Below are 25,588 nucleotides of genomic sequence, written 5' to 3'. Positions count from 1 at the left end.
AGATATCTTAATTTATGTTATTTAAATTATTTTGTAATAATTTGAGAAATAGATTGATTTAAATAAAATACTTAATACTTTTAAAATATATATTATGTTTTTAAGATTATATTTTAAAATGGAAAATTATTTCTTTACTTTAAAATCATGATTATTTTGTGAACTTTCCTTATTGTGAATTTCACTATATATATAAAAGATATTTTTGTTTTTTAAATTTTTAAATTTTCTTTGTTATATTGGTTATTTGAAAAAATAAAGAAAAACAAAATATATATAAAAAAGAAAAAATAGAAAAAATATTTAATAATTATAATTAGATATATTTGATTCATTAAAGGTATCATCGTAATCAACCACCGTGAGAGTTAACGTGAGCGCGACATGTAAAAAACTTATTTCTCAAACAATATTATAAAGATCTTAGTCAAATTTGCACACAAAAATATTAATTTTTAAAAACAAGAAATAAAAGTTTAAATTAAGTGGACAGCAAACGTAAATTGGATATAGTTTAGACATGGCCATTATTATATGGGCCTATTAAATTAAATTAATGGTCTGAGTTGAAAGTAGACCAAAATACCATGTGATTTGGTATAAAACGTTTGTTTTAGATCTACGCTCGACCCTTTCTGTATTTGTGAGGTAATTCAAAGCCAAAATTTATCCATGTTCAAAAAGATATTAAATACAGAATAGTTTATTGGAACATTATAAATTGCAAGGAGACGTTAAAAAACCGAATTACACTCCGTTGATGTTATAGTGTGAAGAAGATTTGCTTTGTGGCAACTCTCCAGATTACTATCAGCTTTCTACAAACTCTAATATGATCCGAGATATGCGTAAATTTTCTTATCCTTTATTTATTTATCTAATTGGAGAGAAACAAGTATTTGGTAGGTTAGAGGAGGCCCATGGGGAGACATGAATGGATATAAACCCTCATATTATAAATTCTCTACGTCAAAATAATTAGAACCATATGTTCTCTATGTTACGTATCACAACCATCATTTGATTGAGACATTACACCCTTTCGAGGTTATAAGCCACACGTTCATGTACATTTTCTGCCTCAATATTTTTTCGCATTGTTTCTTCTATAGACAAAAAAATTGAAACACAATGTATTATAACTGCACATTTCACATTAATCTAATGGATGGCTTTGAGATTTGAGATCATTTAAGAAAATGATCATATATGAAAACGATGATGATTAAAAACATTTTTTCTTATAACATTTGTGTATTTTAGGCATGTCGATGGGATGCATATAGTCTAGCATAAGTTATTCAGTGATTAACATCCTTAGAATTTTAGTAGCATTTTGCTAACAATAAAAACTAGCAAGAGATTAATAAATGAGTAGGGCAAGAGACTGCTTGCAATTAGCTGTGTGGAAAGCTAAATGATGTCCCCTTGTGTTCAATGCTACCACTATCCACGTCATCGTCCTAAATCCTCGATTCCCATTGGCAACAAAAAATTGCGTATATAAATTGCATGCACACTTATCATTCTCTTCTCAATTTAAAAACAAACTCACAAGTAGTCACTCGAACATATTTTTTTCATCGTTATAAAGGCCGACCATGATGGCCAAAACTCATTTTCTTTGCATTGTCACTCTTTGTACGCTAATGTTCATCAAGATTTCAGCACGGCCTACGACATTCGCCGAGGATTTCAAAGCCGCATGGTCGGGATCTCACATCCGTCAAGTCGACGGTGGAAAAGCTATCCAACTTGTCCTTGACCAGAGCACTGGTAAACCAAACTAAACCACTTAAACATGTCAAACATTAATGAGCTTTTATGTAATTTTCTTAAACTCGTTTCTATAAGGATGTGGATTCTCTTCCAAAAGAAAGTATCTATTCGGAAAAGTGAGCATGAAGATCAAACTCATTCCCGGCGACTCTGCCGGTACGGTCACCGCCTTCTACGTAAGTTTTGTAACTTCTTCACACATTCACCACAAACACACGCATATGCATCCAAAACATAGTCTAATCATTCATATGTCTGTAGATGAACTCGGATACAGACACCGTACGGGATGAACTAGATTTTGAGTTCTTGGGAAACCGAAGTGGCCAACCTTACTCGGTGCAAACAAACATATTTGCTCATGGCAAAGGAGATAGAGAACAAAGGGTTAATCTTTGGTTCGACCCATCTTTGGATTTCCACACTTACAGTATCCTTTGGTCACACAAACACATTGTGTAAGCTTCTCCCTCTCATTCACCATTAACCAAATGAAAAAAGTACATTAGAATATTTTATAACTTCTCAGTTTTTATTTCATTGCTAAAGTTTCATATACTTTTGACGTGTATAATTTAATCTTTTTTTTTTCACTATTTACTGACTGTCTAAACCCCCATAATTTAACGTGGTAATATTTTGGTTGATTAGTTTTTACGTGGACGATGTACCAATAAGAGAATACAAAAACAACCAAGCCAAGAACATAGCCTACCCAACATCACAACCCATGGGAGTTTACTCAACACTATGGGAAGCCGATGATTGGGCGACACGTGGAGGATTAGAGAAAATTGATTGGAGCAAAGCTCCTTTTTATGCTTATTACAAAGATTTCGACATCGAAGGCTGTCCTGTTCCTGGACCCACCAATTGTCCATCGAACCCTCACAATTGGTGGGAAGGCTACGCTTATCAGTCACTTAACGCCGTGGAAGCTCGACGTTACCGTTGGGTTAGAGTAAACCATATGGTATATGATTATTGTACCGACAAGTCAAGGTATCCTGTCCCACCAATCGAGTGTCATGCTTGAAATAATACCATGTACAAGACGTACGTACAATGATCATGTTTCTTCTTGTACGTTTATATAATTGCGAGAAAAATTGGATTGTAATGTCTTTTATGCAATTGTGCACATACGCAAGTACGTGGTGTGCATAAATATATGGTTATGCAATTGAAATATAAAATGTTATAGTATGCAATGTTTTGAAAACAACTTTACGTACGTATATTATATTGTTTTTCCCTTGGAGTTACAAACTTATAATTTACCATATGTTTTCGATAAACCACTAAAAATCACGAACACAAGAACATGAATGAATAAACCATGTTTAAATGTCACAATGATATGTTGCACAAGACAATATATATAATTGGTTTGGCCATATGGTCCCAGTTCCAACAAAGGCGTCAGATTTGCATTAAACCTTAAGAAGAAAATGTCTAATCAAGTTCAGAACTTGTTGAAATAATGTGTAGCTCATAGAGAAATGCCAAGAAAACCATTCAGAATTAATGGGAATTTGATTCCATATCTAATATTTCAACTTTCTGACCGAACTAGTTCTCACTTGTTTTCTAACAAGTAGTACTATAAAGTTAATAAGCATACCAGATTTACTAATTTGATATTTCTTTTGTGTAATTTGTACGTGGACAAGGATAAACTTACATTATACAAACCACTATTAATCTTTTATTTTATGGGTTTTGATTGGTCTGGAAAGGATAAGCGGTTTCTTCCGATTTCTTAAGGCACCGACAGTACTACAACAGCTGGAGAAGGCTTGTGGCCGTGGAGAAAAAGGCAAGTGAAATAGTTATTGCTTGAAGAAACTCACACACTGATGGTGATTGATAGATCAGCACTGGAATTGAGTGGTCAGAAGGAAAAAAAATGAGGGTACATTCACATTTCCTATTGGAAAAGCTACATGAGTTCTATCTTAAAACAGTACATAATGAAAACAGTGAAAAAGGGAGTTTTGTCCTCACTGCTCATCGCTCATCACTCATTGTACCAACTCTCACTTTATATCATGTTTCATTAGAGCATTCAAAATCATAACTAGGAAGAATGGGTTTGGGACTATGGTGATGATTTATCTAATCTATTTTGTTCATGTTGTTGATTTTGACTGCGACCGGGTCTGAACAGTAAGGGCAGTTCCCAAATAGAACATCAAATGACCTACAAGAAATTGAAATCATATATGAGCTTCAGAGTATAAGACTTGTGTCTGTGTGTGTGTGTGAGAGAGAGAGAGAGAGAGAGAAGGGATTTAAGGTTTCAACTTACTGTCTTGTTGTTGTGATAGACCTTAACCAGTCGGTGAGGCAAAGGCTATGGAAAGACTTGTTGCAACTGATGTTTTCGCATGTGTAGTCTGTTCGCGTCCCACTTCTAGCTCCGAGCTCCTCATCTTTTGTCACAGTAAATGAGAAGTCAGTGAACTGTCAGCAAATGATTACTTATGAAGGTTCAAGGAATCACCGGTTGGTAGAAACTGGGCATAGCAAATCCCGCATTCAACTTGCTGAGGATCATCTTCCACTTGGAGACCTAGAGGCTTTGGAAGCTCAGTAGCTAGAGTACATTCGAGGTTCTCAGGGAATGATTTTTCCTTTGACCTGCCAATTAGCTTTGATTCATGCTTCCAACAAAGTTCAGTTTTTCTGACAATTCCATGCTATAAGACTCTATCGAGAGAGATTTACAACGGGAGATAATAGACAAAAAGGTTTACCATTTTTTGCTATTTCTTCTCCATATCATATACAAGTTGTTCACAGCTATAGGCTCAGTACCAACAAAACGGCACCTGTCTAAGTAAGTAACTTACACTATTGAATAATGTTCGAAGAAAAGAGGTTAATGTAACTGTCTGTTTGCTAGAATCACATACTCTGGTAGAGATTTAGGGTCGTTGAAGTTGATATGAGCAATGATATTGCAATCCTTCCCTGAAAACATCGAATCAATTACATAAAAATAAAAGTAAAATTTTAGCTATAACACAGAACTAGAGAGTAAAGGTATTATTATTAAACCAGCATGAATCCGACGGCTAGGAGAAGCACGAGATGGCTGCTTAGCACCAACAACACAAAGAGACTTGTCGATATCGTCCAAGACAGACCAAAATTCTTGAAGACTGTCCAGATGCTGATAAAAAAGAGAAAACAGAGATCATGTGTTTTGCTGATTAGTGATCACTTGTAGCAAAGTGTTGTACCTTTTGGAATTGGTGCATCACATCCTTCAGCCTTGAGCTTGTTGACCATTCTAAAGTAAACATGTATGGCACATCCTAAATAGAGAGAGAGACACACTAAGGAGAGTATCTGGAAACGTTCACACAAAAGGGACACAAGAAAAACAAACCGAGGAAAGAGAAGGTGGGCATTTAGGATAGTCCCTATCGAGTTGAAGTTCTAAGATGTGTGCTCTTCCCTTATTATCTCTGTACATGTTCACAAATTCAACAAAGCTAACATTGGAGAACCATTATAGTAGCCAATACAATGCAATTAGACTCATCACATCACCAACAACTTACAGAATGTGAAAGCTGAAAAGCGTTAAATCTCCACCTAGCCTCCTTAGTGATTCCCATCCAACTTCCTCTATCTACAATCATTCATCATCACCCCAGAAATTGAGTTTGCGAGCAATCAAAAGGCCCATTGATGAACAATGACTCACCTCCGAGTAAACTTTCCGGTAGAAGGACGAAGATTTCGCTAGTTCCTCGCATCTCGCGCGTTCTATTGACTCCTCCATCATCATCATCTACCTCGAATTCGTAAACCCTAGACTAGATTCTATTTACAAGGCAGTCTTCTTCTTCAACTTCCGCAATTGTCTTTAGAAAAGCTTCAGAGTTCTTTAGTGTAACGAATTCGAATGTTACGAGTGTGGGCCGATAAGCCCACTATATGATAATATTACTAAAGGCCCAGTTTATTGTATTAATCGTGCTGATTATATACTTATCCTTGTAGCCAAACGGGGGTAATTTAAAGCGGTGCAGTTTCTTTACTTTTCTTTCTTTCTTTCTCTGTCACTTCAGTGAAGAAGGCTCCTCCATCTTTTGATCCAGGAGGTTCGTTTTCCTTTTCTCCTTCCCCTTAATTTTGCTTAATTTCGTAGTTTTTATGTTTATACTCTCTCACGGTAAATACCACAAACTCAAATCTTCTAAGCCCCGATCTGCAATTTTCGGGGTTTCTAATTTTATTTCATGATCTGAATGGGTCAGATCGCTGATAAACTATCGAAATAATAGGTTGTTTTCGCTTCAGATTTCTAAACTCTTGTGTGTGCTTTGCATGAGATATTATAATAGGTTACTCTTTATCTACTTTGTTTTTTTTTTTTTTTTTTTCTTTTGAGTATTTTAATTGAATTATTTAATGGATCATTTTCAGGGTTTGTTGTTAAACGTAGATCATCGATAAAAGCTATGGTTTGGTTTAGAGCAGCTGGTTCCTCTCTGGCAAAGCTTGCCATACGAAGAACACTCTCTCAGTCTAGGGTTCTACCTTCTTCTCACGCGAGATGTTTCCACTCTACATCACTCAAATCAAACGCCGTCCCCATCCCACGCCCCGTCCCTCTCTCCAAGCTCACCGACAGCTTCCTAGACGGAACCAGCAGCGTGTACCTCGAGGAGCTGCAGAGAGCCTGGGAAGCCGATCCCAACAGCGTCGACGAGTCCTGGGACAACTTCTTCCGAAACTTCGTGGGCCAAGCCGCCACGTCCCCTGGGATCTCGGGGCAGACCATTCAAGAAAGCATGCGTCTGCTGCTCCTCGTCAGAGCTTACCAGGTCAACGGCCACATGAAGGCCAAGCTCGACCCTCTGGGTTTAGAGGAACGAGAGATCCCCGAGGATCTAACGCCCGGTCTCTACGGTTTCTCCGAGGCTGATCTCGACAGAGAGTTCTTCCTCGGCGTGTGGCGGATGTCCGGGTTTCTCTCCGAGAACCGCCCCGTTCAGACGCTGAGGGCTATACTTTCGAGGCTTGAGCAGGCGTACTGTGGAACTATCGGGTATGAGTACATGCACATTGCGGACAGGGATAAATGCAACTGGCTGAGAGACAAGATCGAGACGCCGACGCCTCGGCAGTACAACAGCGAGCGCCGCGTGGTGATTTACGATAGGCTTACGTGGAGCACGCAGTTTGAGAACTTCTTGGCGACTAAGTGGACCACGGCCAAGAGGTTCGGACTCGAAGGCGCTGAGTCTTTGATCCCTGGGATGAAGGAGATGTTCGACAGGGCTGCGGATCTTGGAGTGGAGAACATTGTTATCGGTATGCCTCACAGGGGTCGGCTCAACGTTTTGGGGAACGTTGTTAGGAAGCCTCTGCGTCAGATCTTCAGCGAGTTTAGCGGCGGGACTAGGCCGGTGGATGAAGTTGGGCTCTACACGGGAACGGGGGATGTGAAGTACCACTTGGGCACGTCTTATGATCGCCCGACTAGAGGAGGGAAGCATCTTCACTTGTCTTTGTTGGCGAACCCCAGTCACTTGGAAGCGGTGGATCCTGTCGTGATGGGTAAAACCAGAGCGAAACAGTATTACACCAAAGACGGGGAAAGGACAAAGAACATGGGTATTTTGATCCACGGGGATGGTAGCTTTGCCGGACAAGGGGTGGTGTATGAGACTCTGCATCTTAGCGCGCTTCCTAACTACTGCACCGGGGGGACAGTGCACATTGTGGTGAATAACCAAGTGGCTTTCACAACCGATCCAAGGGCGGGAAGGTCTTCGCAGTATTGCACTGATGTCGCCAAGGCTTTGGATGCCCCTATTTTCCATGTCAATGCTGATGATATTGAAGCGGTGGTGCATGCGTGTGAGCTTGCTGCGGAGTGGCGCCAGACTTTCCATTCTGATGTTGTTGTTGATTTGGTGTGCTACCGTCGCTTTGGGCATAACGAGATAGACGAACCGTCGTTCACACAACCAAAGATGTACAAGGTCTGGCTGTTTTATTGTCCATTTCTTGATTTTTTTTTTTATTTTGTTTCATTCTAATTTCTTTTTTTTAACGGATGTTTTAACTGTTGTTGATAGGTGATACGCAGTCATCCCTCGTCGCTTCAAATCTACCAAGAGAAGCTTGTGGAATCTGGACAGGTAACGAAAGAAGATATTGATAAGATTCAAAAGAAAGTAAGCTCTATCCTCAATGAAGAATTTGAGGCAAGTAAAGAGTATATTCCACAAAAACGTGACTGGCTGGCAAGTCATTGGACTGGGTTCAAGTCACCGGAGCAGATTTCTAGGATCCGTAACACTGGGTACAAACATTTTCATTTTGTTTAGTTTGTCGAGTTGCTTTTGGCCTGTGAAACTATTCCTTTGTTCTGTTGCAGTGTGAAGCCAGAGATTTTGAAGAACGTGGGGAAAGCAATCTCAACCTTTCCAGAGAACTTCAAGCCACACAGAGGAGTGAAAAGAGTTTATGAACAACGTGCTCAGATGATCGAGTCAGGAGAAGGCATCGACTGGGGACTTGGAGAAGCTCTTGCTTTTGCTACACTAGTTGTGGAAGGCAACCATGTTCGGCTAAGTGGTCAAGATGTTGAAAGAGGGACTTTCAGTCATAGGCACTCAGTGCTTCACGATCAAGAAACCGGCGAGGAGTATTGCCCCTTAGATCACCTGACCATGAACCAAGACCCTGAAATGTTCACCGTCAGCAACAGGTAATGTTTTCTGAATCTCATGAGATAGTCACCAGCTTTCAATTGTTATTACATGATCTTTTTTTTTTTGTTATGCAGCTCTCTTTCAGAGTTTGGTGTTCTGGGATTCGAACTGGGTTACTCGATGGAAAACCCGAATTCTCTGGTAATATGGGAGGCTCAGTTTGGAGACTTTGCCAATGGCGCACAAGTGATGTTTGATCAGTTCATAAGCAGTGGAGAAGCCAAATGGCTCCGTCAAACCGGGCTAGTAGTTCTGCTTCCTCATGGATATGATGGTCAAGGTCCTGAACATTCCAGTGGAAGATTAGAACGTTTCCTTCAGGTACTTCTAACCAACGAGTTTATCACCGGATACTTAAACGTTATGCTTCTCTTCACTAACCAGTCCTACTGCAGATGAGCGATGACAATCCTTTTGTCATCCCTGAGATGGATCCAACTCTTAGGAAGCAGATTCAAGAGTGTAATTGGCAAATTGTTAATGTTACTACACCTGCCAACTACTTCCATGTTCTGCGTCGCCAGGTAAAAGATTGTTTTATAAAAGATTGCTACTCTCTACTTGTTTGTTTTTTCTCACGCTTGATGTCATCCATTTGCAGATACACAGGGATTTCCGCAAGCCTCTTATAGTGATGGCTCCCAAAAACTTGCTTCGTCACAAAAAGTGTGTATCTAACCTCTCGGAGTTCGATGATGTTAAAGGACATCCTGGGTTTGACAAGCAAGGAACCAGGTTTAAACGGTTGATTAAAGATCAAAGTGGTCACTCTGATCTTGAAGAAGGTATCCGACGTCTAGTCCTCTGCTCTGGGAAGGTAAAAACAGTTTCCTTTTTAATTATGCTTTTGAAGAACTCTCAGATTCTGTGACTTAGTTGAGATTTGTTGATCCAGGTCTACTATGAGCTTGACGAAGAGCGACAAAAGTCTGGAACAAACGATATAGCCATTTGCAGAGTGGAGCAGCTTTGTCCATTCCCTTACGATCTCATTCAGAGAGAACTAAAGCGATATCCAAGTAAGTCACTTAAAACATAGTAAAAAAGGAAACGGGGACTGTGTTTGATTCTTGTGTGGCTTTTTTAAACAGATGCAGAGATAGTGTGGTGTCAAGAAGAGCCGATGAACATGGGAGCATATCAGTATATAGCACCAAGGCTGTGCACGGCCATGAAAGCACTGAACAGAGGAAGCTTCAACGACATCAAATACGTTGGGCGTCTTCCTTCAGCTGCTACAGCCACTGGTTTTTACCAGCTTCATGTCAAGGAGCAAACTGATCTTGTTCACAAAGCTCTTCAACCTGATCCCATCACCCCTATCCTCCCCTGAATGATCCATCAAGGAAATATATAACAGCGTCAGCTCTTGAAGCTCATGAGAGTCTGTATAAAGAAGACACAAAAGCAAAGATTCATGAGAATCTTTGCTTATCATCAAATAATTTCACTGCGGAAACCATATATGTTTGTTAGAGAGTTTCATTCCTGTTTGAATGATTTTGGTTTACTTCGGTTATCAATAAAAGTAATCAAACATATATGATTAGTCTGATTTAGTGTTCAACAAATAGTGGTAAGTCTTTACGCGTTAACTAATTATTTATTTAGTTTATATAAATATAAATTATTTTAATAAATTAAAAAATTATATATACAGACTCTCATGAGCTTCAGCTCTTAATTATAAATTATTTTAATAAATTAAAAATTATATATACAGAACAGAAAAATTATAGATTTGTATTAATATTATTATTATTATTTAATTAAACATTTTAAACTGATTTAAAAGGTTTGAAACTGAATTATTTGAATTGGTTTAAATCGTATAAATTGTAGAACCACGGTTCGATTAAAATGTTGGGTTGATTCGGTTTTGGAAACATGGTTTGATTTCTGATTAATGATATCGGTTTAATGATAAGTTTCGGCTCAGTGCGGTTTAAACCCACCAGTGACCAGTGTGGGAGTGACGGGTGGTTGCGATCTTGTTGAGGAAAAACCAGCCAAGAGAAAAATGGCGAGCGATCTCCGACTGGTTCTGATCATCTCTTTCGTTTCCGTCCTCGTTTTCTCCACTTCATCGTCTCCGTTGCCTCGTTTTCCTCGCCAGAACCGAGCCAGAATCCAGCTGTTCGGGGGAGATCGAAACTCGTACCAATACGAAACTAAGTACTTCTCCCAGCAGCTTGACCACTTCAGCTTCGCGGATCTTCCGAAATTCTCGCAGCGTTACTTGATCAACTCCGATCACTGGACCGGTGCTTCTGAGCTCGGACCTATCTTCCTCTACTGCGGCAACGAAGGCGATATCGAATGGTTCGCTACAAACTCTGGATTCATTTGGGAGATCGCTCCCAAGTTTGGCGCCTTGCTTGTGTTCCCTGAGGTTCGTTGATGTTGTTTTTGATTAGAGCCTTGGAAAGAAAGAATCTCGTTACTGATTTTATAGGGATGTTGTGTTGTGTGTAGCATAGGTATTATGGAGAGTCGATGCCTTATGGAAGCAGGGACGAAGCTTACAAGAACGCTACCACGTTATCGTATCTCACAACTGAGCAAGCTCTTGCTGATTTTGCTGTTTTCGTCACTGATTTGAAACGGAACTTGTCTGCTGAAGCATCCCCAGTTGTGTTGTTTGGAGGATCATATGGTGGAAGTAAGTCAAACGATCATATATGAGTATTCTTTGTGTTGGTTGGTGGAATGAGGCTTTTTGAGTGATTTTTTTTGCTAATGATGGAAAACAACAGTGTTGGCAGCATGGATGAGGCTTAAATATCCTCACATTGCAATTGGAGCATTAGCTTCTTCAGCTCCTATTCTTCAGTTTGAAGATATTGTACCTCCTCAGACGTTTTATGACATTGTATCTAATGATTTCAAGGTACATCTTTTTGCTTTTTGTTAGTCGTATGATCTTCTCTACTTCTTATTGTGACTGTTTTTTTTTGGCTGGTAGCGTGAAAGTAGTACCTGCTTCAACACCATAAAGAACTCGTGGGATGCAATTATAGCCGAGGGTCAGAAAGAGAATGGTCTTCAGCAGCTGTCGAAAACTTTTCATTTTTGTAGGTAAGCAAGAAAAACTGGAGTTTGGTTTAATGTTTGTTGTCATCTATTTGTATTTGAGCTAAATTGAGTGGTGTCTCTGTTTTTCAGGGCGTTGAACAGTACTGATGACCTTTCGGACTGGCTGGATTCTGCTTATAGTTATTTGGCAATGGTGGACTATCCATATCCCGCTGACTTTATGATGCCTTTGCCTGGACATCCCATCAAAGAGGTATACTTTTGAAAGGTTTTCCTAGTGACATATTCTCCAAACCATATAATAGTTTGGACATTGGCTACCTCATCTGCATTGTTGTCATCTTTACTTGAATGACCCTACGAGGCTATGCTTTAATGGCTCGCTTGTTGCATCCAGCTATTGTTTAAGTTCGTCCTTTGAATTTAATAAGATTTTATCTTTCTGTAGGTTTGCAGAAAGATTGATGGGGCTAGTAGTGATGCTAGCATCCTAGAACGCATATACGCAGGAGTAAGTGTGTACTACAACTATACTGGGAAGGTTGGCTGCTTCGAGTTGGATGATGACCCTCATGGTTTGGATGGGTGGAACTGGCAGGTCTGAAGAATAACTGCTATGTTTATCTTCCTTTTACAGAAACTTTATGGTTAATAATCCTTATGCCTTTGGTTTACAACAGGCGTGCACGGAGATGGTAATGCCCATGTCTAGCAGCCAAGAAAACAGCATGTTTACAGCTTACGATTTTAATTATTCTTCATACAAAGAGGATTGCTGGAATACATTCGGAGTCAATCCAAGGCCTAGGTGGGTCACAACAGAGCTCGGTGGACATGTAAAACTTCTTCTTTTTATAACTCAAGATTCTTGGATGGCCATGATCTGAATTTTTACTGTCACTCTCTCCCTCCAATGTAAAAGGACATAGAGACCGCCTTGAAGTCGTTTGGAAGCAACATCATTTTCTCAAATGGTCTTTTAGATCCTTGGAGTGGTGGCAGGTAAGGATATTATTCCCTTTACTCAGATCTCGAAAGCTATTTTCAAAACTAATGTCGTAATCCAGATGAGTGCCTGGCTCGTAAAATGCAGTGTTCTGAAGAACTTATCCAGTACCATTGTTGCTCTTGTCACAGAAGAAGGTATAACTAATAGCCTCAACATATTATATCTCGCCCAAACTTATCTGTTGGTTTCATTCGCATAGGCGTTAAGTTAAAGCCTTTAACCTTTTGATCATAATATCAGTAGTCATTTCATAGAATCGCAAAAACCCCACTATTCAAGTCGATAGTAAGAACCAATTTTGGTACCTATGACAGAACATCATAATCATATCATCATCATCATCATCATCCATTCTCGTTTAGACTACTGATCAGATCTTTTTTTCTTAGGTGGACATCATTTGGATCTACGACCCTCAACTCCAGAAGACCCAAAATGGCTAGTGGAGCAGCGAGAAGCCGAGATAGGGTTGATCCAAGGGTGGATCAGAACTTATCGATTAGAAAAAGAAGCTCAATTTCCATTGCTAAAACGTTCTTGGTAAGAGAACGATGTAACACATGTGGCAAGAGAACGTTCTCTGTTAAAACGTTCTTGGTAAGATGACAATGTAAAATAATCTGATCAGTTACTCAGAATCTGCAAACTCTGTAACACATCGTGTTTGAGTAAATCTATGCAAGCTCTCGGCGTGTTTGAATAAATCTTTGTAAGCTCTCGGTGTTCACTACTAGTGTGTTTGATAAATAAATTTTGATTTGGGTTATTGAAAAAGTAATAAATACACGCTAACTCAAGAAATGTATGGGCTGGCAGGCTAGTGGGCTACACACCAAAACACATCTGTCAAGTTCGTAAAGATCATCTTAAAGAATCACAAATCTCTGAATATTTAAATCTCAAACACATGATACTTTGTCTTGTAAGTGAAAGACAGAGAGAATGATACATTTAATGATTAGAGAGTGAATTAAGTAAATACTATAAGTTTTGCTTTGGAAAAGAGTCGAAAATCTTAATTACCATATATAATCACCCCTTTTAAACTCCATATTGAAATTTCTTGGTTTTAGCCGCTTGAAACGAACATGTTAAAACGCTACCGCTGATACTTTTGAGTTTTGACTAAAAAATAAGCGAGACAGAGAGACGCCACTCTTCTATTCTTTGCTGTGTGTGAGAGAGAGAGAGAGAGAGAAAAGTGAAGAGACTATAGTCGTGGTTCTGATCTCGAATATCGGAGACATTTGGGGGTTCAATTGGTGGTAGCGGCGATGGCGACTTATAGTTCGGAGCGACTCCCGAGAACGCCGGCTACTACCAGATTAGCGGTTACGCCTGGTTCTAGGGTTTTAAAAAGCCCTTTGAGTGACGAAGAAGTCATGTGGAAGCGGCTCAAGGAAGCTGGGTTTGATGAACAATCGATTAAACAGAGGGATAAAGCCGCCCTAATCGCTTACATCGCCAAGCTCGAATCTGAGGTTTGCTTTCCTTGATTCGTCCTGAAATTCTCATTCACTGATAAAATTTCATTCGGTAAAATTGAAGGGTTAGCTGGTGGGATTAGCTTGTGTCGTTAATGTTTAGTTCTAATAAGTTCACATGAATATAATGAAGGAATTAATTGCTTGTTTATTAGAGTAATTGCTTTGCTTTTGGAAGTTTTAAAGTCTCGATTTTGTTTCTCTTTTGAGCTATTGATTGTTATAATGGTCAGTTTCTTTTTCATAATCTGGATGCAGGTCTATGATTATCAACACAACATGGGTCTTCTCATTTTGGAGAAGGACCAACTGTTGTCCAAGTATGAGGAAGTTAAGGCATCTGTTGATGAAGCTGACTTAGCACATAGGCGAGACCTATCTGCATATGTCTCTGCCTTGGCCGAATCCAAGAAACGAGAAGAGGGTTTGAACAAGGATGTTGGGATTGCAAAAGAGTGTATTTCGAGTGTAAGTCCCTATCTTTTGAGAGCGAGCAAAAAAATAAGTTCTCCCAGTATTGTTTATTGATTTTTTTTTTTTTTTTTTTTTGTCCTCAGCTGGAGAAGACTTTGCATGAGATTCGTGCAGAATGTGCTGAGACCAAAGTTTCTGCTGGGAGTAAAATGTCTGAGGCTCATACTATGATTGAGGATGCTCTCAAGAAATTTGCAGATGCTGAAGCAAAAATGCGCGCAGCTGAAGCTTTACAATCAGAAGCTAACCGGTATCACCGGATTGCAGAGAGAAAATTGAAGGAAGTTGAAAGTCGTCAAGATGATCTTGCTCGGCGTCTTGCATCTTTCAAATCTGAGTAAGTTTTTCTACTGTCTCGGTTAACCGCACTACTGGGCTTGTGCTATTGATATGTAGTAGTAGTATTAATCTGTGTTGGTTCTTTTATTCCATGGTTTAGGTCTGAAACGAGAGAGAACGAGATTGTTATTGAGCGACAGACTTTAAGTGAGAGACGAAAGAGCTTGCAGCAAGAGCATGAACGATTATTGGATGCTAAAGCTTCACTAAATCAGCGAGAAGATCACATTTTTGGTAGATCCCAAGAATTAGCTGAACTTGAAAAGGGGTTAGAGTCTGCAAAGACCACATTTGAGGAGGAACGTAGAGCCTTGGAGGATAAAAAGTTCAGTTTGGAGATCGAATTAGCCTCGCTTGCTAAACGAGAAGTGGTTTGTATACACATAAGTACCTGTCATTTTTTATTTATTTTGCTTAACACCTTGACCAAAAAACTTATATGAGGCATAAAACAGGCGGTCTCTGAAAGGGAATCTTCACTACTTGAGAAAGAGCAAGAGCTGCTTGTTGCTGAGGAAAAAATTGCCAGCAAGGAATCTGTGAGTTTTACTTGTTTAGTTCAACGTACCTTCTGTTTATCATTCATACTTTTAGTTTTGTGCTCAGTTGTTTGCGAGAGTTAAAGTGCTTTCAAACAATCAATACAGGAACTGATTCAGAAGGTCTTAGCGAATCAAGAAGTTATCCTGAGGAAAAGAAAATCCGTTGTGGAAGCTGAGTTGGAAAGTAAGTGCAAATTGGCGGAAGATGAAATCGAGAGCAAGAGACGGGCTTGGGAACTAAGAGAGGTTGATATCAAGCAGAAGGAAGACCTAGTTGGTGAAAAGGAACATGACTTGGAAGTTCAATCGAGGATATTGGCAGAGAAAGAAAAGGATATAACAGAGAGGTCTTATAGTCTTGACGAGGAAGAGAAGCATTTGAATGCTACAGAGGAAGATATCAGCCGTAAGACAAATCTGCTGGAGAATGAGAAGGAACGGTTAAGAAAGTTAGACTCAGATCTGCAGCAGGCTTTGATTTCATTAGAAGACAAGAGAAAACGTGTTGACTCTGCAACGGAAAAGCTTGAAGCCCTGAAGAGTGAGACAAGCGAATTATCCATTCTGGAGATGAAACTCAAGGAGGAGCTAGATGATATGAGGGGTCAAAAGCTTGAACTCCTTGCTGAAGCAGATAGAATGAAGGTGGAGAAAGCTAAATTTGAAGCCGAGTGGGAACACATTGACGTGAAAAGGGAAGAGTTAAGAAAAGAAGCGGAGTATATCACTCGTCAAAGAGAGGCTTTCTCGATGTATCTCAAGGACGAGCGTGATAACATCAGGGAGGAAAGGGATGCGTTGAGAAATCAGCACAAGAACGACGTGGAGGCGCTAAACCGAGAGCGTGAAGAATTCATGAATAAAATGGTGGAGGAACATTCAGAGTGGCTTGGCAAGATACAGCGCGAACGTGCTGACTTCTTGTTGGGTATCGAGACGCAGAAAAGAGAGCTGGAGTATTGCATTGAGAACAGACGAGAAGAGCTGGAGAATTCTTCGAGGGAGAGAGAGAAGGCTTTTGAGCAAGAGAAGAAGTTGGAAGAGGAGCGTATACAGTCCCTCAAGGAGTCGGCGAAGAAAGACTTAGAACATGTCCAAGTGGAACTAAAGAGGTTGGATGCGGAGAGGCTGGAGATCAAATTGGACCGTGAGAGGAGGGAGAGGGAGTGGTCTGAGTTGAAGGATTCGGTTGAGGAGCTAAAGGTTCAACGAGAGAAACTAGAGACGCAAAGGCATATGCTTCGATCCGAAAGAGAAGAAATCAGACACGAGGTTGAAGAGCTGAAGAAGTTGGAGAATCTGAAAGTTACGTTAGATGATATGTCCATGGCTAAAATGCAGCTGTCTAATTTAGAGCGTAGCTGGGAAAAAGTGTCTGCTTTGAAGCAGAAGGTTGTTGTTACTCGGGACGAGGAACTAGACTTGCAAAATGGAATCAGCACTGTGAGTAATAGCAAAGATGGTTATAACTCAAACAATGGCTCAAGAAGCCCTTCATCCGCCACTCCATTTTCATGGATAAAGCAATACACCAATCTGATATTCAAGAATCCTCCGGAGACATCGCTTCCACTGCATCATCATGAAGAAGGAGCATTGCCTTCAGAAAAAAGAGAAGAAAAGGCTTACACGGAGGGGATGTTGATTGCAGTTGAAAAACTTGAAGCCGGAAAGAAAAGAAGAGGTAACGCATCTGGCAATGACACCAGTGAACCAAGCAGTCACAAGAAGAGGAAACATGAGGTTACCCAAAAATCTTCTGATGAAGCTGATCCCGAGAGGTAAAATTTGATCGCTCAATAAAGAAACTTATGCAACTTTCTTGTTACTAAAGCTTAATCGTGCATCTTCAATTTCGTGTCAGTGTAATCTCAAGCCCTCAGAATGTGCCCGAGGACAAACACGAACTGCCATCAAACCAAACCCAAGCACCACCAAGTGGTATGGTAGTCCTCAGTGAAATCGTGAAGATCACAAAGGTAACGTGTGAGACAGAGGTCATCAACAAAGTGTCAAACATTGAGTGCTCAGATGATCCTTCCGAAGCAGGAACGAAGATGGTAGAGGAGGAGAAACAAGATTGTGATTGCAATCAGGTGGGTTTTTTCAACACACAAACCCTCTCGAAAGCAAAATTTTTCTCATTACTAGTGTAACTAATGAATACTTTTTCTCTTTTGCTGTAGACCGGGATAAAGGAGAAGGATTCTGACGATGGTGGGCATTGTAACATGAGTTAGCTGACAGGAGGTTAAGCATATAAGGTATGACCAAGTCTTCACTAATGACCCCCCACATTTGAAAGAGTTTCAAAATTCACTAAAAAGAGTTATTGTTTTCTCTTTTGTTGATGCAGGGAACTCTATGAATCCTCAAGGGTTTGTTTCTGGATAAGATCTGAGTATGTAAATGGATTTGATTGGTTTCAAAACTCTCTCGAGATGTTATATAACTTAGAGAGTCATTATTATTTGTTTTTTTCAGATTTTAAGTGAGTAGAGAGAGTGTTGGTAGGTAGGTAAGAATCGTTGGTCGCTTGTGTGTTGCAGAGTTTGCCTGAGAAAATGATTTGTCGGTTTCAAAGACTCAGTTTGAAAATCAGTTTCGGGTTTTTATTTGTTTGATAATGCTCTCTCTTGTTGATGATGATGTCGTTTAGCACACCAGCAGTGAAGTAAAATGTCAACAGCATTCTGTCTTAGTTGTCTGTCACCGTCGCTGTTTCCAACTACGAGGATTTGATGGCCCGGCCCAGTTTATGGTGTTTTCATTTGAGCCTTGCCCATTATTTCATGGGTTACAGAATTTCAAAGTCAAATTGAATATGCCAAAAAGAGCCGCAGATCTTAGGTGACTTAATGCCCCACGAAAAACATAGCAATATATTTATGCTGGCTGCAGATATTCGAATTTCATGCTTGCTTCTAAGGTTTCAGGAATTTTGATTATTGAAATTATAAAATAATAATATTTCGTCTTTTAGAACATTAATTGAATGCAAGAATAATTATCTCTCGTCACTTATTTTTTGCAATTGTTTTGCCAAATAGTATATGCTAACATCAGAAAGCTATGGCGAAGAACAGATCGAGTGTGAAATGGGTGAAGAAATCGGCATTCATTTGTGGGTTAACTTACCCCGCTTAATGAGTGACAGCTTAATTCTACTTTGCAACTTGAGGGATATTTATTTTTAATCATATACTTATCATTATTTAATTAAGCGCCAAAAATAGTCTAAACCCCACTATCTTTTTTGTCTTTAGACCGACGCATTCCCCTCCTATCCTGGTTTAAACCCTTAAATCAGTCTTTTTAAAACCGGACCGGAAGTTGAACCGAAAATATTTTGGGTCACGGTTCAATATGGTTCGACCGGGTCAAACCTGATTAAATAATATAGTTTAATATTTTTTAGTATGTAAATATAAAAGTAATATTAGTAAACATGATACATAGTTAAAATATAAATCACTTTTGAACATAAAATATTATAAATATAAATTAGTTTCTTGTTTATATAGATTTTTGATAGTTTTAGTGGTTTTTATTGGTTTAATAACTTTTAAATATAATCCGGCTATATGACCGGTTCATGGTCGAACCAATTACTAGACCAATTCGGCTATATAACCAGTTCATGGTCGAACCCGGTCCAACCATCGGGTCGGTTCGGTTTTAAAAACACTGCCTTAAACCTACTTGTAACGCCCCCGAACAGTTCTAGGCATAGGTCAAACCACCGGCCAACAATCAAACAAGAACATGACCGACGGGCCGACCGTCTACCAAGGATCGGGAGCGCTACATGACGGGTTAACGGCCGATCCGGCCAAGGTCACGAAAAGTGCAATTCGTAACTAGGCCAGTCCGCCCGCTAACACGTCCCGTTAGACCAAAGCCTAAGGCTTCTCAACCCGTACCCCAATCTGACGTTGTGTTAGCTTGGACAAGCTAATATCAGAAACAACAAGGCATTTACACAAAACATCGCTTTATTTATCTTATATAATATCTGGTTTTCAACACACAAAATATTACACAAGTAGTGGCATGCCAAAAAAGCAAAAATACATACTTATAGTCTGAAAGCGTCTTAAGCAAAAAGATGCAAATCTACACCAGCCAGCCTAGCCTCCCGCGACCTCTACAAGCTCGCTACTGGTCACCTGAAACAACAACGAGTGAGGAGTGAGTAATCTAGCATTACTCAGCGAGTTACAATCCCCAACTAACAAATACAACCCCTCGCTATCCCACCCCAAACAATCTAAAGCGAGAAGTTCACCTAACAACACAATTCAATAACAATAAGCAATATCAGAAATACGCAGCGGTAAACGATAGCAAGATAACTAGCATTATGCTAATTACAAGCTCATCACCAAACTCAAATTCGACTTATACCAAGGTCCAATAACCCGAAACACGATATAATATATATAACAAACTCGGGCTCTGGTGACGTTATGTTCCTCCTTCACTATCGGCAATATCCTATCTTCCTACAGTCTTTCGGGTCACCGCGCGACAGCCCACAGTCCTTCGGGTCACTGCCACATTACACCGTCGTGTAATCACTCAGCCATAGGCCATGACCCCGTCTATCTGAGTCTTCCCGATCCAGCGAATAAGGGGTTTCCTTGAACCCGCCGGGTACGAGGTCTGAAGGAACACTAACTCACCCCAATATGCCTAGCAATGTGGGTTACACAAATGCTGTTGGCCAATATATGATTAATACTAAACCCGGTAAAAATAACACAAGGTTCCTAGTATTACTCGCAAATTAACACAACCAATCATATTCCAGAATACCTAACTATCCACAACTTAGCGATATCATCTAAGCATTCCGCATTCGCTAACTAACCAATTAACCTAACCATTAGCATGCTACTACGGTTCTCAATCAATAACAAGCATGCCATCAACTCAATCAACATAACCTCAATTATTCAAACCGTTACTCAGTTAGACCCGACCTCCTGCCATGATCCAACTTCCAAGTAACGGGACCCTGCATGAAAACAACTCAGCAATCAATCGATTATAACTCACAGTTTTTGGTTGACCGTGGCCTTGACCCCAAACCCGACTTCTGCGATCCGAACCCTTTCTTGACCTTCTCAAGTAGACCCACGTCCAGACTGGTCTTGAACTGGTCTCCACTATATCTGATCTCCCTTCACTTGAACATAACCTTCTTCAGGTGCTGACTCAAAATCGGCAGAATAACAGTTCTCGAAAACTGCCTAAATCGCTCGAAAACTATCGAAACTCGATCTTTCTTTCTTTGCTTTCTCTCTCACGTTTTGAACTGACTTTCAAGTGTTCTGAATGTGTTCAAATGAGAGGGGGTCGTGGGCTATTTATAGGAAACAGCAACCAATCAGGAACAAGCCGTGTGGCAGCCCGTGTGTCGCTTCGCATGGCTCCGGATGCATGCGCGGCGACACCTCGTGCTCCACATGGCTGGCTGCATGTCTCAGTCTCATGCAGGATGACACACCCACGTCCAGATGGCCAGCTGCATGACTGAAGTGCATGCAGGTCGACACACCATCTCACACATGGCTGGCCGCATGCTTCGGTTGCATGCATCGCAACACCTCGTGCTTGGCCGTTCCACCTCGTGCTCCACATGTCTATTTGCATGTACAGGTTGCATGTACTGCAACACCTCCTGCTTCCCTTGACACAGACACTGACAGGAGCTTTTCACCACGTCCTGAACACACACACATCTAGCCACCTCGAGCTTCTCGGTCAATTGTCCGATATCGGCCTTCCAGTGAATTTTTCGTCCCGCGATCACTCCCAATATTTTTCGACGCCCGTTCTGATGATCTGATTATTTTTAATAAGCTCCAAATGAATCCTGACTTGATGGAAAATATTTCCCGAGTTTCCGGCTTCTTTGAAAAATTCCATAATACCGAAATTAGGGTTTTTCGCCCAATTTCCGGTCTTCCTGTTGTGCTTCCAAAAGTGTCATGCTTCAAACGTCCTTTGAGTAAATATACCACATTGTCTAACCATTGTCTAGTGGGATACTTGACTCATGGTTCAGACAAAAACAATTTGATCGTCCGCGACTCGACCACCCAAAAGATACTCGACCATTTTTTTTTATTTTTTTAATGGGTTTCTACATTCTCCCCCCGTTAACAGAATTCGTCATCGAATTCTAAGGTTCTGAGGGGCCTCCTTCTTCCATCACAGCATCCTCTCGGAAGAACTCAGGGTGATCAGTTTTAAATCGCTCTTCATCTTCCCAAGTAACGTGAATCCTGTTTTGTCTTCCCCAGAACACTTGTACTTGAGCAATCTCACGATTCTTCAGCTTCCGAATACGCCGTTCTCCCAATCTGATCGGTCCTTCCGGATACGTAAGGTTTGTCCTCAACTCCTCTTGTCTCTCGGGTTCAACAATACTTGGATCCCGTATATGTTTCCGAAGCATGGAAACTTGAAATACAGGATGTAGACGCATATCCTCTGGCAGATCCAAACGGTAAGCTACCTCACCAACTTTCCCGATGATCTTGTACGGACCAATGAACCTGACTGCAAGTTTCCCGACCTTGCCAAATCTGTCCTTCCCTTTATGTGCAGTAACTTTCAAATAGACCCAATCTCCTATCTCAAAAGTTACCTCTCTTCTTGACTGGTCTGCGTACTTCTTCTGACGGTCCTGAGCCTTCTTCATGTTGGCCTGAATCGTCTCTAGCTTAATCATGGTCTCCTGAACGATAGGTGACCCAAACATTCTTCTTTCGTCCACTTCCGTCCAGCACATAGGCGTTTTGCATGGCCTTCCGTATAACGCTTCATAAGGTGACATCCCTATGCTCGAATGATGACTGTTGTTATATGAGAACTCGACCAACGGTAAATGCTTCTCCCAAGTTCCTGCCCAATCGAGAATACACATCCGAAGCATGTCTTCGATGGTCCGAATGGTTCTCTCCGTTTGGCCATCTGTTTCTGGATGGAACGCCGTACTTCTGAATAGTTTAGTTCCCAAGGCTTCTTGCAGTGCTTCCCAAAATGATGCCGTGAACCTTGGATCGCGATCTGAGACGATGTCTGAGGGTACTCCATGTAACTTCACGATTTGGTCGATGTACAGCTCGGCCAATACTTCAACTTTATCAGTGTCCCGCATAGGCAACAAGTGTGTAACCTTGGTTAACCTATCCACAATCACCCATATCGAGTTGTTCGATCTACCTGGAGCAGTGGGTAATCCAGTGATGAAATCCATGGAAATAGAGTCCCATTTCCATTGAGGTATCGGAAGACTCTGCAATAATCCTCCTGGAACTTGATGTTCGACCTTGACTTGTTGACAAGTTGCACACTGCGCGACCCATTGCGCTACTGATCTCTTCATTCCCGGCCAATGATAGTATCTTCTTATGTCTCGGTAAATCTTCGAACTTCCAGGATGGATACTAAGTAAAGAATGGTGTGCAATCCTTAGTATCTCATCTCTCAGCCCTTGTCCTTTAGGAACCGTGATCCTCCCATTAATTAGCAAGGTTCCATCCTCCGCCAAGTAGTATCCAGCATTATTTGGCCCGGCTTGTCCTTTGAGTTCTTCAGCAATCTTCAGTAGCTTCCCATCCTTAATTTGTTCTTCTCGAATTCTCTGAATCAAGCTGGCCTGATTCACCGCTTGAAGTCCCAATGGCTCGCTCGCTTGCCCTTCCAAAACGACCAACTTCACTTGTTTCAACTCTTGGTTCAATAGCTCCACTTCTTTCTCCAAATCTGCGTCCAACTTTCTTCGACTTAAGGCGTCCGCAACAACATTCGCTTTACCAGGATGGTAGCGAATCCTTATATCGTAGTCTGCCACAAACTCCATCCACCTACGCTGGCGCAGGTTGAGATCTGGCTGAGTGAAGAGGTATTTAAGACTTTGATGGTCCGTGTATACCTCTACTTCTTCTCCATACAAGTAAGATCTCCAAATTCGCAAAGCGAACACTACAGCCGCTAACTCCAAGTCATGTGTACTGTAGTTATCCTCATGCTTCCGTAGTTGTCGTGAGGCATACGCGATGACTCGCCCATCTTGCATAAGAACACAACCTAACCCAACTCGTGAAGCATCCGTGTAAACCGTGTAAGGTTTACCTTGCTCGGGCAAAGCTAACACAGGTGCGGTCGTGAGAGCTTCCTTCAACTTCTTGAAAGCCTTCTCGGTTTCTTCCACCCATAAGAAAGGAACTCCTTTACCGGTAAGTTTAGTTAAAGGCTTTGCAATGGAGGAAAAGTCCTTAACAAACTTCCGATAATAGCCCGCAAGTCCGAGAAAACTCCTTACTTCCGTCACAGTGGTAGGTCGAGGCCATTCCCGTATGGCTTGGACCTTTTCTGGATCAGCAGCAACGCCCTCTCCTGATACTATGTGACCCAGAAATCCTATCTCTCTCTTCCAAAACGAGCACTTGCTGAACTTGGCAAATAGCTTCTGATTCCGTAACCTCTCCATAACCAGTCTCAGATGCTCTTTGTGCTCCTCCTTACTTCTCGAGTACACCAGGATGTCATCAATGAAAATGATCACGAACTTGTCGAGGTAGTCGTGAAACACTTCATTCATCAAACGCATGAAAACCGCAGGTGCGTTCGTTAGACCAAAGGGCATAACTACAATCTCGTACTGCCCATTCCTCGTCCGAAACGCCATCTTCATGATGTCTGACTTGGCAATAGGAATTTGGTGATACCCTGATGCCAAATCAATCTTCGAAAACCAACTAGCTCCCTTTAGTTGGTCTAACAACTCGTCTATCCTCGGAAGAGGATACTTATCTTTTATCGTGATGTTGTTGATACCACGATAATCGATACACAACCTCATGCTTCCGTCCTTTTCCTTCACAAATAGCACAGGAGCTCCCCAAGGTGAAGAGCTTGATCGAATGAATCCCTTTTCCAATAGATCTTCCAATTGCTTCTTTAATTCAGCCAACTCCGCAGGTGCCATCCGATATGGTGCCTTAGCTATAGGTTTTGCTTCAGGCTCCAAATTGATCGTAAAGGGATTACTCTGAGGTGGAGGTAATTTTTTTAGTGGTGCAAAGATATCCTCGAACTCTTGGACCACTTCTATGTCTTCGACCTTAACTTCATCATTAGTGGCTCCTCCACTAACCGATAAGGTCACCAAATATACTTCCCCATCTTGAAACAAATTTTGTACTCTCATTGCTGCTACCAAAGACACGGTCATACTAGGACTGATTCCATAGTACACCATCTCTGGTCGTTTACCTCTGCCAAACAACAACCTTCCCTTTCCACAGTCGATCTGAACTCTGTAGCTCGATAACCAATCCATTCCAAGGATTACTTCGTACCCTTCCAAAGGCACGACTAACAAATCTGCCACAAATTCTTTGCCTTGAATGACCAATGGAACATTCTTGATACACTGATATGCTTGAAGGGTTCGGTCTGCGGGGGTCAAGACGGCCACGTTTATCCTGTCAACCACAAAACAATCCCAAAACCGGGCAGCTACTTCAGGGGTCACAAAACAATGTGTTGCCCCCGAGTCGAACAATACATGTGTGGGTTTACCAGCAACATGTATGGTTCCTGCCACAGTAACCCAATCAACAATATCTCAATCACAAAAACTAATCAAAATTCGCACAACCATCAATCATCAATCCAAAATTTCTAAACGCGCAACCTAGCGATCAAGCAATCTATACTTAACCAGCATACTAACTAGGTTTCAACAACTAAATTCCATTCAATAAACAGAGGAGGTTAAGCACCCAATACCTGTGATGGGACCGCTTGATGGTCCTGCATTGTCTGGGTTTTCTACCCCTAAGGCATAAACTCTACCTCCTAGGTTTTGCTTCTTTGGTGCTGGCTCAATAGCTGGACGGCTAGGAGGAGCTCGGATCGCGAGAGGGGTCGCAGGGATTGGCTTGTTTGGACATGACGATGCATAATGGCCCTTCCTTGCACAGAAGAAACAAGTAACATCTTCCATCCTCAGCGATGAATAACCCTGCTGGTTACTCCATGGGTTATTCCGCTGATTTTTGGGACAAAACCTCGAAATATGTCCCAGCTGATCACATGTGTAACATACTCCAGTGTTACCACGATTGTTGGCTTGGCCTCCAAATCCTCGCCCTTTGCCTT

At 41.0% G+C, this 25,588-nt stretch overlaps 5 protein-coding genes across 6 annotated transcripts; 4 read left to right on the top strand and 1 right to left on the bottom strand.

Moving 5' to 3' along the window:
* Positions 1-1,404: 1,404 nt before the first annotated feature.
* Positions 1,405-2,985, top strand: LOC125575658 (probable xyloglucan endotransglucosylase/hydrolase protein 6). The gene is made up of 4 exons (XM_048750613.1): positions 1,405-1,776; positions 1,855-1,955; positions 2,041-2,237; positions 2,431-2,985. The coding sequence occupies exons 1-4, from the start codon at positions 1,602-1,604 to the stop codon at positions 2,813-2,815; spliced, it is 858 nt and encodes a 285-aa protein (XP_048606570.1). The 5' UTR covers positions 1,405-1,601; the 3' UTR covers positions 2,816-2,985.
* A 695-nt stretch (positions 2,986-3,680) lies between these two features.
* On the bottom strand, positions 3,681-5,666 carry LOC106348098 (E3 ubiquitin-protein ligase FANCL). Its single transcript, XM_013787756.3, has 10 exons — positions 5,498-5,666; positions 5,352-5,422; positions 5,177-5,255; positions 5,028-5,102; positions 4,843-4,957; positions 4,698-4,755; positions 4,539-4,613; positions 4,286-4,422; positions 4,091-4,214; positions 3,681-3,982 (listed from the first exon to the last, which is right to left on the bottom strand). Exons 1-10 carry the CDS (start codon positions 5,582-5,584, stop codon positions 3,898-3,900), a joined length of 906 nt encoding a protein of 301 aa, XP_013643210.1. The 5' UTR covers positions 5,585-5,666; the 3' UTR covers positions 3,681-3,897.
* A 133-nt stretch (positions 5,667-5,799) lies between these two features.
* LOC106348097 (2-oxoglutarate dehydrogenase, mitochondrial) lies at positions 5,800-10,063 on the top strand. 2 transcript variants are annotated; one of them, XM_013787754.3, is made up of 9 exons: positions 5,800-5,897; positions 6,223-7,787; positions 7,884-8,110; positions 8,186-8,518; positions 8,597-8,843; positions 8,918-9,046; positions 9,124-9,339; positions 9,418-9,541; positions 9,614-10,063. In XM_013787754.3, the coding sequence occupies exons 2-9, from the start codon at positions 6,258-6,260 to the stop codon at positions 9,853-9,855; spliced, it is 3,048 nt and encodes a 1,015-aa protein (XP_013643208.1). In that variant the 5' UTR covers positions 5,800-5,897; positions 6,223-6,257; the 3' UTR covers positions 9,856-10,063. The 2 variants fall into 2 exon arrangements, with proteins under 2 accessions (XP_013643208.1, XP_013643209.1); XM_013787755.3 differs by lacking the exon at positions 5,800-5,897 and adding an exon at positions 6,119-6,140.
* A 398-nt stretch (positions 10,064-10,461) lies between these two features.
* Positions 10,462-13,271, top strand: LOC106348095 (lysosomal Pro-X carboxypeptidase). Its single transcript, XM_013787753.3, has 10 exons — positions 10,462-10,914; positions 10,998-11,184; positions 11,279-11,412; positions 11,488-11,600; positions 11,688-11,811; positions 12,007-12,156; positions 12,239-12,394; positions 12,481-12,560; positions 12,652-12,701; positions 12,957-13,271. The coding sequence occupies exons 1-10, from the start codon at positions 10,543-10,545 to the stop codon at positions 13,109-13,111; spliced, it is 1,521 nt and encodes a 506-aa protein (XP_013643207.1). The 5' UTR covers positions 10,462-10,542; the 3' UTR covers positions 13,112-13,271.
* A 406-nt stretch (positions 13,272-13,677) lies between these two features.
* Positions 13,678-18,033, top strand: LOC106348094 (protein CROWDED NUCLEI 4). Its single transcript, XM_048750612.1, has 9 exons — positions 13,678-14,048; positions 14,310-14,519; positions 14,609-14,862; positions 14,965-15,235; positions 15,320-15,403; positions 15,512-17,187; positions 17,271-17,502; positions 17,593-17,670; positions 17,763-18,033. The coding sequence occupies exons 1-8, from the start codon at positions 13,842-13,844 to the stop codon at positions 17,644-17,646; spliced, it is 2,988 nt and encodes a 995-aa protein (XP_048606569.1). The 5' UTR covers positions 13,678-13,841; the 3' UTR covers positions 17,647-17,670; positions 17,763-18,033.
* The last annotated feature ends 7,555 nt before the right edge of the window (positions 18,034-25,588 follow it).

The sequence above is a fragment of the Brassica napus genome, chromosome C3 (assembly GCF_020379485.1).
Source record: "Brassica napus cultivar Da-Ae chromosome C3, Da-Ae, whole genome shotgun sequence".
NCBI lineage: Eukaryota > Viridiplantae > Streptophyta > Magnoliopsida > Brassicales > Brassicaceae > Brassica > Brassica napus.
This window is presented reverse-complemented; position numbering and strand designations above follow the sequence as displayed.